The sequence below is a fragment of the Pipistrellus hanaki genome (genome assembly GCF_964339955.1).
Source record: "Pipistrellus hanaki genome assembly, chromosome: 13".
NCBI classification, from domain to species: Eukaryota; Metazoa; Chordata; class Mammalia; order Chiroptera; family Vespertilionidae; genus Pipistrellus; species Pipistrellus hanaki.
Window position 1 is genome coordinate 52792082 of NC_140515.1, and position 14784 is coordinate 52806865.

The 14784-nt window shown below is 40.4% G+C and overlaps 1 protein-coding gene across 1 annotated transcript; it reads left to right on the top strand.

Moving 5' to 3' along the window:
• The first annotated feature begins 10667 nt into the window (after positions 1–10667).
• CCR8 (C-C motif chemokine receptor 8) lies at positions 10668–14565 on the top strand. The gene is made up of 2 exons (XM_084902840.1): positions 10668–10779; positions 13148–14565. Exon 2 carries the CDS (start codon positions 13178–13180, stop codon positions 14240–14242), a length of 1065 nt encoding a protein of 354 aa, XP_084758966.1. The 5' UTR covers positions 10668–10779; positions 13148–13177; the 3' UTR covers positions 14243–14565.
• The last annotated feature ends 219 nt before the right edge of the window (positions 14566–14784 follow it).

The window sequence follows — 14784 nt, forward strand, 5'->3', positions numbered from 1 at the left end:
CAGCATGCAAAATCGTGAGACCTGCCCACCCACCCGCCATTCTGCCTTGACACTCAAACCTCTCCATGCAGAGCTCCAGCACGCATGGCCCAGCTCCCACACCCCACCACTCCTCTGGTCTTTTCTGGTTGCTTCAAGCCCCGCTCTCAGTCCCTTGAGTCGCCTCAGACGGTCCTGCCTCCTCCAGGCACCTCCCTGCTTCCATCCGGTCTCCAGGAGCAACGCCCGCCACAGGCAGACAGCCTCCTCCTTAGCAATTGTGACTGTGACACCAATAGGACCAATTAGCATATCCTCTCTCTCTCTCTCTCTCTCTCTCTCTCTCTCTCTCTCTATATATATATATATATATATATATATATATATATATATATATATATATATTTACCACTGTTCAATTTTTTGCATATATTACTGGAATAAAAATAAAAATTACTTCTAAGTTTAAAATCCCCTACCTACCACCTCTTCTTCCCCGAAGAAAAGTGCATAAATTAACCTTTATGTGTTTCATAGCTATTTTTATTTCTGCTCTGATGTTATCTGGAAATAGAATTATTTTGAGGTTTTCAATGAGCCTGCTGACATGAGACATTTCTGTACCTCTCTTGCGCATGTGAAGGGCTTTATAATTATCCCATCATTGAATTGCGCACCTCCTGGCAGTTATCAGGGCTGGAGAAAATGCCCAGGGCACACCAAGTAGTGGGCATAGTGTTTTGGTTAGAGTGTTGAGATAAGACTTAGTTATAAAACAGTTGGTTAGAATGAGAGTTCTGGCCGAAAAGAAACAACAGGCTCAAGGTGGAGTCCCTTGTCCTCATCACAGCAAACCAAGACTTAATTGCAATTTCAGCTCCTCCCGGGTATGCGACCTTGAGCTGATTTTTGTTCATTAAGAGTTCTTATATCTGTAGCAAGTTCCCTAGTATTTCCTGAAACCTAACATTTCCATAGAGTTTTGGTGCTCAGGCAGCAAATCTTGCCACTTATTAGCTCTGTGACCTTGGACAAGTTATTTATCTGATTTAATCTTCTGTTTCCTCATTCACAAAATGGTGATAATTATAATGTCCCCATTTCTTAGAGTTCTGGTGAGGATTAAATGGGACAATGTATGTATGTGATAATGTATGTAGTATTTACTTGGATTGGCCAATAAATTAGCTATGGTCAGTATTATTTATAAGAACAATGTTGATCCTATGCAAACATCTGTATATGCAGTCAGCATATGTGGTATTGAAAGTAATATAACACATTAAAATAATATTCATGAGGTTGGTATTAGATAGACTGTAGTTCAGATCTGAATTCAGTTACTTGCCTTCTCAAGGATTCAAGTGGAGTGATCAAGTAAAGGTGGTCTGTGCACCCCACTGGGACTTATGTTAGTGGAGACCTCACATATCTTGGCCTACATTGATGAAACAAAATTCACTTGCTGAGATTTTTGAAATTTGATGAATAGAATTTGAAAATCAGCTTTCATCTTATGGCCATATAAATAGCACATACAATGCGATAATGACCATGATATAAAGAGCTCCTTTATGTCAATAAGAAAAAGGCAACTGAATAGAAAAATGGGCAAAGGGCATGTAGTGGTATCACATTGTAGTTTTAGTGGGGTCAACCATCATTTCAAGTACTTTTGGGGGGCATTTTTAATTTAAGTTTATTTTATTGAATGTTTAACTTCAATTCTGTGTTGTGTTACAGTAAGAACAATACAGATTCTGTATCTCTGGCTCCAGCCAGACACCCAGTGGTACAAATTAGCTCCAAGTTACACATACTGAACAAAAGAGGTTGAGTGAGCGAAGGAGTTGGGGAAGAGATGGAAGGAGAAAAAACAAAGAATATTTATTACATTAAAAAAATAATTTAAGCCGAAACCGGTTTGGCTCAATGGATAGAGCATCGGCTTGGGGACTGAAGGGATCCGGGTTCGATTCCGGTCAAGGGCATGTGCCTTGGTTGCGGGCATATCCCCAGTGGGGGGTGTGCAAGAGGCAGCTGGTCGATGACTCTCTCTTATCGATGTTTCTAACTCTCTATCTCTCTCCCTTCCTCTCTGTACAAAATCAATAAAATATATTTAAAAAAATAATTAAAAAAATAATTTTAAAAAATTTAAAAACCAATAGGGCAGGAACCTAAATCCTGAGACCAAATGTATAAGTCAGATTTGGTGGTTCTCAGTGACCATGGGGGAATTTCCAAGAGAGCGGAGATGGAAAGGAGTGTCGTGATCAGAGTGTCTTATCTTCATCTTCCACATCCTGCACACAGCACGTCTTTATGCTGCTCTTCACTCTGCATGACAGAAGTCTGTAGCGTCAGATTATCAGGTAACCACTGCATAAATTTAGAGTCCTTACGGCTTTCTTCACTCAGCATATCTAGCTCTGCAATTGCGTCATCAAAAGCTGGTTTTGCCAATCTGCAGGCATGGGCAGGGGCATTAAAATTTTCATAGTGGAGCCCTACCTGGTTTGGTTCAGTGGATAGAGCCTCAGTCCTGGACAAAAGGGTCTCGGGTACAATTCCAGGCAAGGGCACATACCTTCGTTGCAGGCTCAATTCCTAGCCCTGGTCAGGGCCCATTCAGGAGGCAACCAATCTCACATCAGAAAATGTCTACCCTATCAATAAAAAAAAATAAGCTTTTTTAAAAAAGAATTTCATAGTGGAATACAGAAAAATTGAAAGCAAGATTTAAGCTAATGGTCTCCTCCTCTTGTATCATGGGCAGATGAACAAACTTGTTGCCAAAACAATAGAGTCCCAGAAGTGCCCCCCTTGGGAATCCCAATCCCCATTGCCTATAATCTGTAACCATTTGACCCATTCTTATTCCTTTTGCCTATTTCCCCATGCCTGTAATACCCATTTAAACTTTTGCATATCCATTATAATTTTTTTTATTGATTTTCCACAGAGAGGAAGGGAGAGGGATAGAGAGCTAGAAACATCGATGATGAGAGAAACATCGACCAGCTGCCTCCTGCACACCCCAGTCAGGGATGTGCCCGCAACCAATGTACATGCCCTTGACCGGAATTGAACCTGGGACCTTTCAGTCCACAGGCCAATGCTCTAACCACTGAGCCAAACCAGTTTCAGCTGCATATCCATTCTTATTCAATTTGCTTACTTCCCCATGTAATTGTTGTCCTTTATCCAATCCAAAAGTTGCCCTCAGGGTCCCTGTCCCCCCCAACTTCCCTCCCTAGAGATAACATCTAGGCCTCAGTTGTATTTCAGTCCCAAGTCCAGGAAAGCAGCAAATTTTCCCCTCTATGCTTGTCATCAAGACCAGCTGCATTGAATAATGATCTCCTGCCCTGGTGCTGGCCAATCCATCAATGGAAACCACAACCCTGAAAGGACACACCTGGAAAATTGCTGAATATTCTATTGAGGTCTTCTCTTGGGACCACCCCTAAAATCCCCATTCTTAGGCTGGAGGACCCTCGGTCCCTTTCCCTTTCTCTTCTCCCTCCATTTCTTACCCATCCCCAGGCAGGTTACCATTAGCTTCCTCACGCCCAAGCTCCAAGCCCTTTCTTTACCTCTATAACTTGTTTCCTAAGTCCATTTCGTCTAGGACAGTGGTCGGCAAACTGCGGCTCATGAGCCACATGTGGCTCTTTGGCTAAAGTGACCAGAAGTCTTGATTTTTAACAATTTGGCCCGCGGCCCGGGGCCCCCGGCGTTTTAAAAAAGTCTCGATTTTCCAATTTTTTTCCAAAAATTGGGACTTTTTTTAAAAATGCCATGAGACTAAGCCAAACCAGTATTGGCTGTTCTCAGCTTTTTTTTTTTTTTTTTTTTAATGTATTTTTATTGATTTCAGAGAGGAAGAGAGAGAGAAACATCATTGATGAGAGAGAATCATTGATTGGCTGCCTCCTGCATGCCCCACACAGGGGATCAAGCCTGTAACCCGGACCCCAACTGGGAATGAACTGGTGGTCTTCATTTTTAAAAATATATATATTTTATTGATTTTTTTTTTTTTTTTTTTTTTTTTTACAGATAGGAGGGAAGAGGGACAGAGTTAGAAACATCAATCAGCTGCCTCCTGCACACCCCCTACAGGGGATATGCCCTCAACAAAGGCACATGAGCCAAACCAGTTAGGGCGGTGATCTCCATTTTTATTTGGAATACATTACGTTTAGATGCCTAGAACGGTACTGTCGAGTAGGTAGCTGCAGGTACGAATCCAGTGTAAGAAAGAAATATGGGCTAGACTAGGGAAGTAGATGAGGGCTCCACAGGCCTGTACATGGTACTGAAGCCACAGCAATGGGTGGCAGCACCTCGTGGCGTCAACCGAGAGGAGAAGAGGTCCGAGGGCTGAGCCTAGAGTCTCCTGATACAGAGTGAAGTGAGTAAGGGATAGTATTGTAGTATTTGAAAAAGCTGCTTTGATTGATTAATTTTTTTTTTTTTTGGGGGGGGGTAGGGAGGGTTTCTCTCAGTTCAATAAAAAGTAAGGCCATCCAGTGAAAACAAGGATGGAGGGTGAAATGATTGTCGTGGAGGCTGAGAGGTTGACTTAACCAGAGCTATTGACTAGAATCTCCTAGAAATGTGGGAAGCCTGCTTGAGGCTCATTCTCAGGAACGGAATGCCACTAGGTGGCTGCTGAGTGGGTGCAGACGAGGAGCGGGTTAGGAGAGTTGAGGGTCCGTTCAAGGACTCTGAGAATAAGCTGGCAGAATGGGAGTGGGGATTCGAGTCTTCCCAGCATCAGTGTCCTTCCCGCTCCCCAAGACCTCGGTCCTGTGTTCAGTGCTGCTTGAGTTCTCACGGATGCCTTCCCAGAGGCTTGCTCCTCATCCATCTCCCTGCCCTGCCTCCCCCCTATGTGGGGCCTTCCCACCTTGCGCTCCTGCCCACAAGTCAGCTCAGTCAGAACGGAAACCTACGTTTCAAAGGGCACAGTTAAGGGGGAGTTTCTGTATTTGACTCTTCAAATGGATGATATCTGAGCTCAGTTTCCTTAGAATGCAGGCTCACTGAGGCCAGAGGAAACTGCTCCATCCCAGCCCACCCATTAGGTGTGCTCTGGGCCTTACTCTTGCGAGTTTATTATGAGACGTGAAGGTCACCTCTCAGCCATTCCTCCCAGTGTCTTCTGGATGGAGCTTTGGTCCCGCAGGGGAGAGTCTGACCCAGGTGAAGATTCCTCACCCCACCCCCACCATGTCTTTATCCATAGGTGTAAGATTTTTGTCCAATCTCTTCCCGCATCCTTTAGACCCCTTTCCCCCTGAGAACTGTCAGTCCAGTCCCTTTCTATGTCCCTGATTCTATTATATTCACCAGTCCATTCTGTTCTTCAGATTTTTTATTCATTTGATTTTTAGATTCACTTGTTGGTAGGTATGTATTTGATGTCTTTTTGTTGTTCATGCATCTCCCCAATTCTTGTCTCCTAACTCTTTCTCCCACAGATGCTGTTCCCAAGAGCACCCCTCAAAAACTCCCTGCACCCTAATCTTCATTCCGGAGTCTGCTTCCTGGGGCACCCACTTGTAGCAGTCGATGCCGGAAGTGGTCCAAGAGAGCAGATGCTGAGATTTTATTGCCTGTAGAAATAGCACTAAACCCATACCAGTGCCCTAAAATAATCTCTTCACGGGGTTTCTCATTTTCTACAAAATCATAATTGTATGTCATCTGAGTCTCAAGCATACATCCTTCATCACATGTAAGTTGTACTTACACTTTCTCCTCTACTGACCCAATCTCCAGACCAAGACACTGCCTCTAGGAGGCTGGCTCAGACGTCTGTGGAGTGTCTCCATCCTGAGTTCAGCCCCAAAGTAGCCCTGAGCTCACCTGTTCCATGCTTCTCTGCTCCTTGGTGCACCTGCCCCAATTCTCTACTGGGCTGTGTTCAAAATTCCCTGTAGGGCTACCAGGGGTTAACTGACTTCTAGCCTTTAAAGGAAATGGGAAACTAACAGAAAAGCCCTACTCTGGATTTGGACAGAGTGTGTGTTGGTATGTATTGCTCTTTTGCAAGACTTCCTGTTCTGCAGAGATTCATTCCCCACCACATCAGCTCTGGAGGTTGGTGGGCACTCACAGAAGTCTATCAGCAACCACAGAGCATCCTTGCGTTACCCTCTTCTGTTTCTTCTCCAGCCGTTTCTCCCCCTCGTGTGGTCTGAGTGGTGAGTTTTCCTGGCATCGGTGACATTTCAGATTGCTCAGCCGCCACATCTACTGGGTATGGCATCAAGCAATGGAGATACAGAGGGTCATTGGACAAATCTCAAAACACTTCGTCCCACAATAATAATAATACATTCCATTTTTAAACAAGATCTACATTGAGTAACCAGGGTTTTGGTAGACCAGATGAGAAACTCTGGTCTGCTCTGATGACTTTGGGTAGCTTTAGATAGCTCACTCCATTTCTGATGAGAATTGATAAGAGGTAAGAGAAGGGGCTTTGGTGTCCAAGTGGATGTTATCATCTGGACTGTACCCATTCTTCCCCATAAGAGTGTACAAATCTTAGAAAAGTTATTTAAAATACCTACCTGGTTGTTCTGAGGATTGGATTTCTGTAGGTGAAATGCCAGTGTGGCTGGTTCAAGGTCTCTTCTATAAACTGTGGCCTTGCCTTAGCTGGTGTGATTCAGTGGTTGAGCATCTACGTATAAACCAGAAGGTCTTGGTTCAATTCTTGGTCAGAGCACATGTGGGGGATTTTGGACTCAATCCCCAGTGGGGGGCATACAGGAAACAGCCTATTAATAAATCTCTCTTATCATTGATATTTCTATTTCTCTCTCTCCCTCTCCTTTCCTCTCTGAAATCAATAAAAATATATTAAAAAAGAAAAGACATGTCATCATTAAAGAAAACTTGAAAAATAATGAGGAATAATCTAATCTATGACTATTAATCTAATTTCTGCCTATTTCATTCATGTGATCACATGTGCCCATTACACATAAGCATAAGCATCCATGCCACCTTAGTCTACTTTGTTGCTGTTGTTTAATGCCCCTGCCAGAATCGAACCCAGTACCCTTTACTTCATAGACCGATGTTCTATCCATTAAGCCAAACCAGTTAGGGTTTTTAGTCTGCTTTTTTAATCTTAAGATTGTTCTGGGTTTCTACAAAGTTTTCATAATGATTTTTTTCTCTCAGAGACACACTACCTCCTGGGACTTCTTTGAGGAAAAGTGCCTTTGGTTGCTAAACTTCTTAAGGGAAGAACCATATACTTTCAACCCTTCTAAAGACTAGAACAGTATGGGAATATGCTAGTCCTCAGTGTTTGTTGCCTTGAAACACACACACACACACACACACACACACACACACACTAGTAGAAGATAAATTCTGGGAATAAATGACCATCAAAGGACTGAGATCTAATCAATCCTTGCACACGATGTGGCATGAGTTTCCTGAAAAATGCAGCTAAAAATACAAATACTATGCTATCAACCACACATAGTTCTCCACCTTCAAACCTTCAAAACAATATTGTGGTTATACCTTGATTATATGCAGGCAATGTTCCTGCCTATACTTACACAGAAAATAAAAATAGACCACATGTTAGGTCACAAAACAAGTTTCAATAAATTCAAGAAAATTGAAATATCAAGCATCTTCTTTGACCACAACAATATAAAACTAGAAATCAATTACAAAAATAACAGAAAATTACACAAACACATGGATGCTACAAAACATTATTAAATAATGAATGGGTTAACAATGAAGTCAAGGAAGAAATCAAAAGTTACCTTGAGAGAAAATAAAAACACAACAACATAAATTTTATGGGACACTGCAAAAATAGTCCTCAGAGAAAAAAAATTCAGCAATAGAGGCCTTCCTTAAGAAGCAAGAAAAGTCTCAATCTAACCCTTTACCTAAAGGAACTAGAAACAGAACAACAAACAAATCTTAAAGTGAGTAGAGGGAAGGAAATAATAAAGATCAGAGTGGAAATAAATGAACTAGATCTAAAAAGCAATGCAAAAGATCAATGAAATCAAGAGTTCTTTAAAAAGATAAATAATATCAATTACCTTTTAACCAGAGTCACCAAGAAAAAAAGAGAGAAGACCCAAATAAATAAAATAAGAAGTGAAGGAGAGAAGTAATAACTGACATCTCAGAAATACAAAATATTATAGCTCTAGCCTGCGAGCTGAAGGGTCCTGAGATGTTTCTCTCTGTGTGTCTATCCCTCTCCCTTCCACTCCTATAAAAGTCAATGGAAAAATATCCTCAGGTGAGGATTACCATACATACAAAAAGAAAATACTACAAATAACTATATGCCAACAAATTGGACAATCTAGAAAAATGAATCAATTCCTAGAAACATAGAGCCTTTCAAAATTGAACCAAGAAGAAACAAAACTGAACAGACCACTTAGAGCTAATGAAAATTATGGGAATAAACTAGCTAACAAAAATCCTGGATGGATGGATTAACAGGTGAATTATACCAAATATTCAAAGAAGAATTAGTACCTATACTCTTTAAACTATCCAAAAATCCAAGAGGAAGAACTAATTCTAAGCTCTTTTTATGAGGCCACCATTATCCTAATACCAAAACAAGATAAGACACTACAAAGACTATTACAAGTCAATATCCCTGATGAACATAGATGATAAAATCCTCAACAAAATATTAGCAAATTGGATCCAGCAATATATTAAAAAGATTATACATCATGACCAAATGGGATTTATTTCAGGGATGCAAGGCTGGTACAATATTCTCAAATCAATAAACATGACACATCACTAACAATCAAAAGATAAAAATCACATGAGCATACCAATAGAAGCAGAAAAAGCGTTCAACAAAATCCAACAACCATTTTTTATAAAAACTCTCAGCAAAATGGGAATAGGGGGAGCATATCTCAACATAATATGACAAACCTACAGTGAACATGATACTCAATGGGCAAAAACTAAAAACATTTCCCCTAAGAATAGGAACAAGACAGTAATGTCCACTTTCACCACTCTTTTAAAAAAATTTTTTTAAAGATTATTCTTTTAAATATATATATATATATATATATATATATATATATATATATATATATATATATATATATATTACTGATTTTTTACAGAGAGGAAGGGAGAGAGATAGAGAGTTAGAAACATCGATAAGAGAGAAACATCTGTGCCCGCAACCAAGGTACATGCCCTTGACCAGAATCAAACCCTGGACCTTTCAGTCTACAGGCTGACACTCTATCCACTGAGCCAAACCAGTTTTGGCCGCTTTTACCATTCTTATTCAACATAGGACTAGAGGTCCTAGCCACAGAGATCATACAAGAAGAGGAAATAAAGGGCATCAGAATTGGAAAGGAGAAAGTAAAACTTTCATTATTCACAAATGACATGATATTGTACATAGAAAACCCTAAAGGTTCCACCAAAAAACTACTAGATTCAATGAATTTTACAATGTAGCAGGACACAAAATCAACATCCCAAATTTGGTGGCTTTGTTATACGCCAATAATAAATTCTCAGAAAGAGAAACTAAACAAACAATCCCATTTACCATTGCAATAAAAAATTAGGAATAATAATAATAATTTTTAAAAATTAGGAATAAACTTAACCAAGGAAGTAAGAGCCTTGTACTAAAAAAACTATAGGACATTGAAAAAAGAGAAGATATAAACAAGTAGAAGAATATATTGTATTCATGGATTGGTAGAATCAACATCATTAAAATGTCCATACTACCCAAGGTAATCTACAGATTTAATGCCATCCCTATTAAAATACCAACAACATATTTCCCAGATCTAAAACAAATACTACAATTTATGGCAAAAATCGCGTTATGTCTAGAAATAGGACATAACCTGAGGATCTACTGTATGCACCCATGTTCATAGCAGCACAATTTACAAGAGCTAAGATCTGGAAACAGCCCAAGTGCCCATCAGTAGATGAGTGGATAAAGAAGCTGTGGTACATTTATACCATGAATGCTATGCAGCAGTAAAAAAGGAGAATTTCTTACCCTTGAGGTAGCATGGAGGGACTTGGAGAGTATCATGCTAAGTGAAATAAGCCAGTCAGAGAAAGACAAGTATCACATGATCTCACTCATATGTGGAATCTAATTAACAAAATAAACTGATGAATGGAGTGGATCCAGAGACATAGAATCATGGAACAGAGCATGGAATCTACGGAGGGGAGGTGGGGGAAGGGTGGGTGGGTGGGATGTAATGAACCAAAGACCTTGTATGCATATATATATTATATTCCATGGACACAGACAATAGAGTGGTGAAGGCCTGGGGTGGGCGGGGGGAGGGGTGTTGGAGGGGGTCAATGGGGGAAAAGGGGGCATCTGTAATACTTTCAACAATAAAGAATTATTTAAAAAAATAAAAAATAATAATTTAAATTAAAAAACACACAGCATTAACTGGTTTGGCTCAGTGGGTAGAGCATCAGCCTGCGGACTGTACCAGGTTCAATTCCAGTCATGGGCATGTACCTTGGTTGTGGGCTCATCCCCAGGAGGAGGTGTGCAGGAAGCAGCTGATGTTTCTCTTTCATGTATGTTTCTAACTCTGTCCCTCTCCCTTCCTCTCAATAAAATAACACAGGATGCTCGATGCTCAGCCCAGTTCAGCCTCTTACCACTACCACACAGGTATTACCACACACGCAGACTCTGAAAAGAAGCAATTAGCAACTGAATCAAAGGCTGGAATTAAGGTATGTGTTAATCGTCCTTGGAGAACAAGGATATAAACAGGTAGGGACATGTTTATGTTCTTGGGAAGGAGGCCAAGGGGAGGCTAATATTCCAAAGGTTTGCCACAAGAAGTAAATTTTTAAAAAAATCTTTGAATGTCCCAGCTTACACAAACCCTGCATGTCTTTTTTTTTTTAAATTATTATTATTATTTTTTTTTATTTAAACCCTGCATGTCTTAGTGGCTGCCTATAGCTCTGGTTGAGGGAACTGCATTTGTAAAATATATTTGGGGTAAATACTTAAGTAAAATCAATATCTTTAAAAATGGCTATCTTGCTTGGAATTTCAAATTAGAGAAAGGTGGCATAGTGAATAGGGATTTCTGAGTGCTCAGCAATCAAATGACTTGAAAAATAGTATTGAAATTACCTCGAATGAATATATCAATTTGAGAAAAATTATCATTTTTTTCTAATGAATTTATTGGAGCTGCATTGTTCAATAAAATTATACAATCAACCCAATTCTTGACCATCTCCCATCTTGAACAACTGGGTCCTTGACCAAGTTATTCATGGAGAAAATGTCTTGGTTATTGGAATAAATTTCAGTTCTCAACCTGACAACCCTTTCATGCTGATACATCAGCATGACAAAAACAAACAAACAAACAAACAAACAAAAAACTGCTCTCAGGCCATGGAGGAGAGAATATAGTGTGAGTCAGGTTACCATTAAATCTTACCTTGTTAACATCTCAGAAAATTGTGCTGTTAAATATATATTTGCTTTGGTTGCTGTTGAAATAGACCAGTGTTTCCCAAACTTCTCTCATGATGAGAATCACCTGGTGGAGTTGTTAAACTACAGATTCCTGAATTGCAACTAAGAAGTGCTAAACTAGAATTTTGGGGCACATATAGGTAAAATTGTATACTTAACTAGTGCTCTAAGCTTAGAGTATACTAGTTAAGTATACAATTTTACCAACTAGTGCTCTAAGCTTAGAGTATACTAATTAAGTATACAATTTTAGCCGAAGCCGGTTTGGCTCGGTGGTAGAGCGTCGGTCTGCGGACTGAGGGGTCCCGGGTTCGGTTCCGGTCAGGGGCGTGTGCGTTGGTTGCGGGCACATCCCCAGTGGGGGGTGTGCGGGAGGCGGCTGGTTGATGTTTCTCTCTCATTGGCGTTTCTAGCTCTCTATCTCTTTCCCTTCCTCCTCTCTGTGAAATATCAATAAAATATATTTAAATATATATATATATATATATATATATATATATATATATACACAATTTTACCAACTAGTGCTCTAAGCTTAGAGTATACTAGTTAAGTATACAATTTTACCTATATGTTCCCAAAAATTCTAGTTTAGCACTTCTTAGTTGGGATTCAGAAATCTGTATTTTAACAACTCCACCAGGTGATTCTCAGCATGAGAGAAGTTTGATAAACACTGAATAGACGATTAGCACAATTTTAAAACCTAAGGAGGCCATCAAGAGTGCTGATTTTGCTAACTGTGTGAAAGTGTTCATGAAACAATGATCACAGGCAATTGAAGGAAAGTTGTTGATTTGGATAAATGAAAAGAAGTTAGCCAGTGACAGCATTTCAGAGGCAATGGTGTGTGAAAAGGTGAAGATTTGAGTGCTGATGTGATTTGTTTAAGGCTAGTAGGGGATGCTTTGATAAATTAAGAAAAGATTAAACTGTACAGTAAACATATACTTTACATAAGAAAGGTGAACACAGAATGATTTGGAGGTCTGGAACAAGTTCATTCAATTTTCATTCTTTCTGATGAGGAAAAAATGATTCCGTTTTTGAACACACTGCTCCTCCAACAGCCTTTCGGAACAAATTAAGTTTGAGAACTGATGTTCCACTGTATAGGTATCAAGTGTACTATCTATAATACATCGACTGCACAAAAATTTTAAATTAAAAAAAAACAAAAACAACAGCGCTAACTGGTTCTGCACAGTGGATAGAGCGTTGGCCTGCGAACTGAAGGGTCCCAGGTTCAATTGCAGTCAAGGGCATGTACCTTGGTTGCGGGCACATCCCCAGTTGAGGTTATGCAAGAGGCAGCTGATCAATGTTTCCAACTCTCTATAACCTCTCCCTTCCTCTCTCTGTAAAAAAATTAATTAAAAAAAAATACATTTTCTTAAAAAAAAAAAAAAGCTTCATCTAGATAGCATCTAAATCAGGTATGTGTGAAACTGAGCTATGATTCATTTTGAAATCTTGGGAGAGGAGCGAGAACATTTAGTCTGAAACAGGGCTTTAAGACTTCAATATACGAGTTGGGAGTTGGGGGGCGCATTCAGTCTGTACTTTCGAATGAAGATATTTTTAAAGTTGACTATCTCTTAGGTACCTCCGTGACCAGGCCCTCCTGCTTTGATGGATTATACACACGAGCCCAACCTGACAACAAGCGACTACTACTACCCTGATATCCTCTCGAGCCCGTGTGATGGGGAAGTTATCCAGAGAGAAAGCAAGTGGCTTCTTGCCATCTTTTACTGCCTCCTGTTTGTATTCGGTCTCCTGGGAAACAGCGTGGTCATCCTGGTCCTTGTCCTCTGCAAGAAGCTGAAGAGCATCACAGACATATACCTGCTGAACCTGGCCCTGTCTGACCTGCTTTTCGTCTTCTCCTTCCCCTTTCAGACTCACTATCAGCTCTCCCAGTGGGCTTTTGGGACGGTCATGTGCAAGGTAGTCTCTGGCTTTTATTACGTTGGCTTCTTCAGCAGCATGTTCTTTATCACCCTCATGAGCGTGGACAGGTACCTGGCAATTGTCCATGCTGTGTACGCCATGCACGTGAGGACAGCCAGAATGGGGGCAGCCCTGAGCCTGGCAGTATGGCTGATCGCCGTCATGGCCACCAGCCCATTGCTGGTATTTTACCAAGTGACCTCTGACGATGGCATCCTCCAGTGTTATTTGTCTTACAATCACCAGACTTTAAAGTGGAAGCTCTTCACCCACTTTGAAATAAACATCTTGGGCCTGCTGATCCCATTCACCGTCCTGATATTTTGCTACACGAACATCCTGCTCCAGCTGAAGGGTTGCCAGAACCAGAACAAGACCAAGGCCATCCAGTTGGTACTCATCGTGGTGATTGCATCTTTAGTCTTCTGGGTCCCGTTCAATGTGGTCCTCTTCCTCACTTCCCTGCACGACCTGCACATCTTGGACGGATGTGCCACGAGCCAGCAGCTGATTTATGCCACCCATGTCACAGAAATCATTTCCTTCACTCACTGCTGTGTGAACCCTATTATTTATGCTTTCGTGGGTGAGAAGTTCAAGAAACACCTTTCAGAAATATTTCAGACAAGTTGCAACCACATCTTCCTCTTCTTGGGAAGGTCAATCGCCAAGGAGAAGGGGGAGAAACCATCCTCCTTCTATCAGCACTCCTCCCGTTCCTCTGGCACAGACTACATCTTGTGAGGACGGCACTCCTCTTCCAAAAGACAAAAATGGCATATACTGGAGTATGAGTATCTTTTTAGATTTAGAAATTTGGTTATGGACACAAGATATATTTCACATTAAATTTGTATTAGTAGGAATGTATTGAAGTTTTATGTAGAAAACCATTTCTCAAGAACACTTTCAAGTGCAGTTATAAATTTCTGATTTCAATGTTTTTTGCAGACAAAAATAATAGTATTTTGTTTTGAGTGACTGCAGTTTCTGGGGTAAAATGACTGGGCTAGTGTAGCAGGGATCCAAAGGAGAGTAAAATTAATAAAGGCAAATTTTATTTTGTTACTTTTTTGTGTTTTGTTTTGTTTTTTTAGCTGTGGAATTTTAGGCAACTTACTATAAATGCTTCTGTTAGTTTCCTTATATGTAAAATACATATCTTTGATGTATGTGAGAGGATCATACAGGGTTACAAAACTGTGTTCTGATGCCACCTACCTGCCATTCAGTAGCTGACGGTGACAAGAGTCTCCTGCAGTAGGATAGAAGAACTGGAGCTTAGC

Excerpts from the sequence above, each read along its gene's own strand:
- CCR8 (XM_084902840.1), top strand. The coding sequence starts at position 13,178 with ATGGATTATACACACGAGCCCAACCTGACAACAAGCGACTACTACTAC.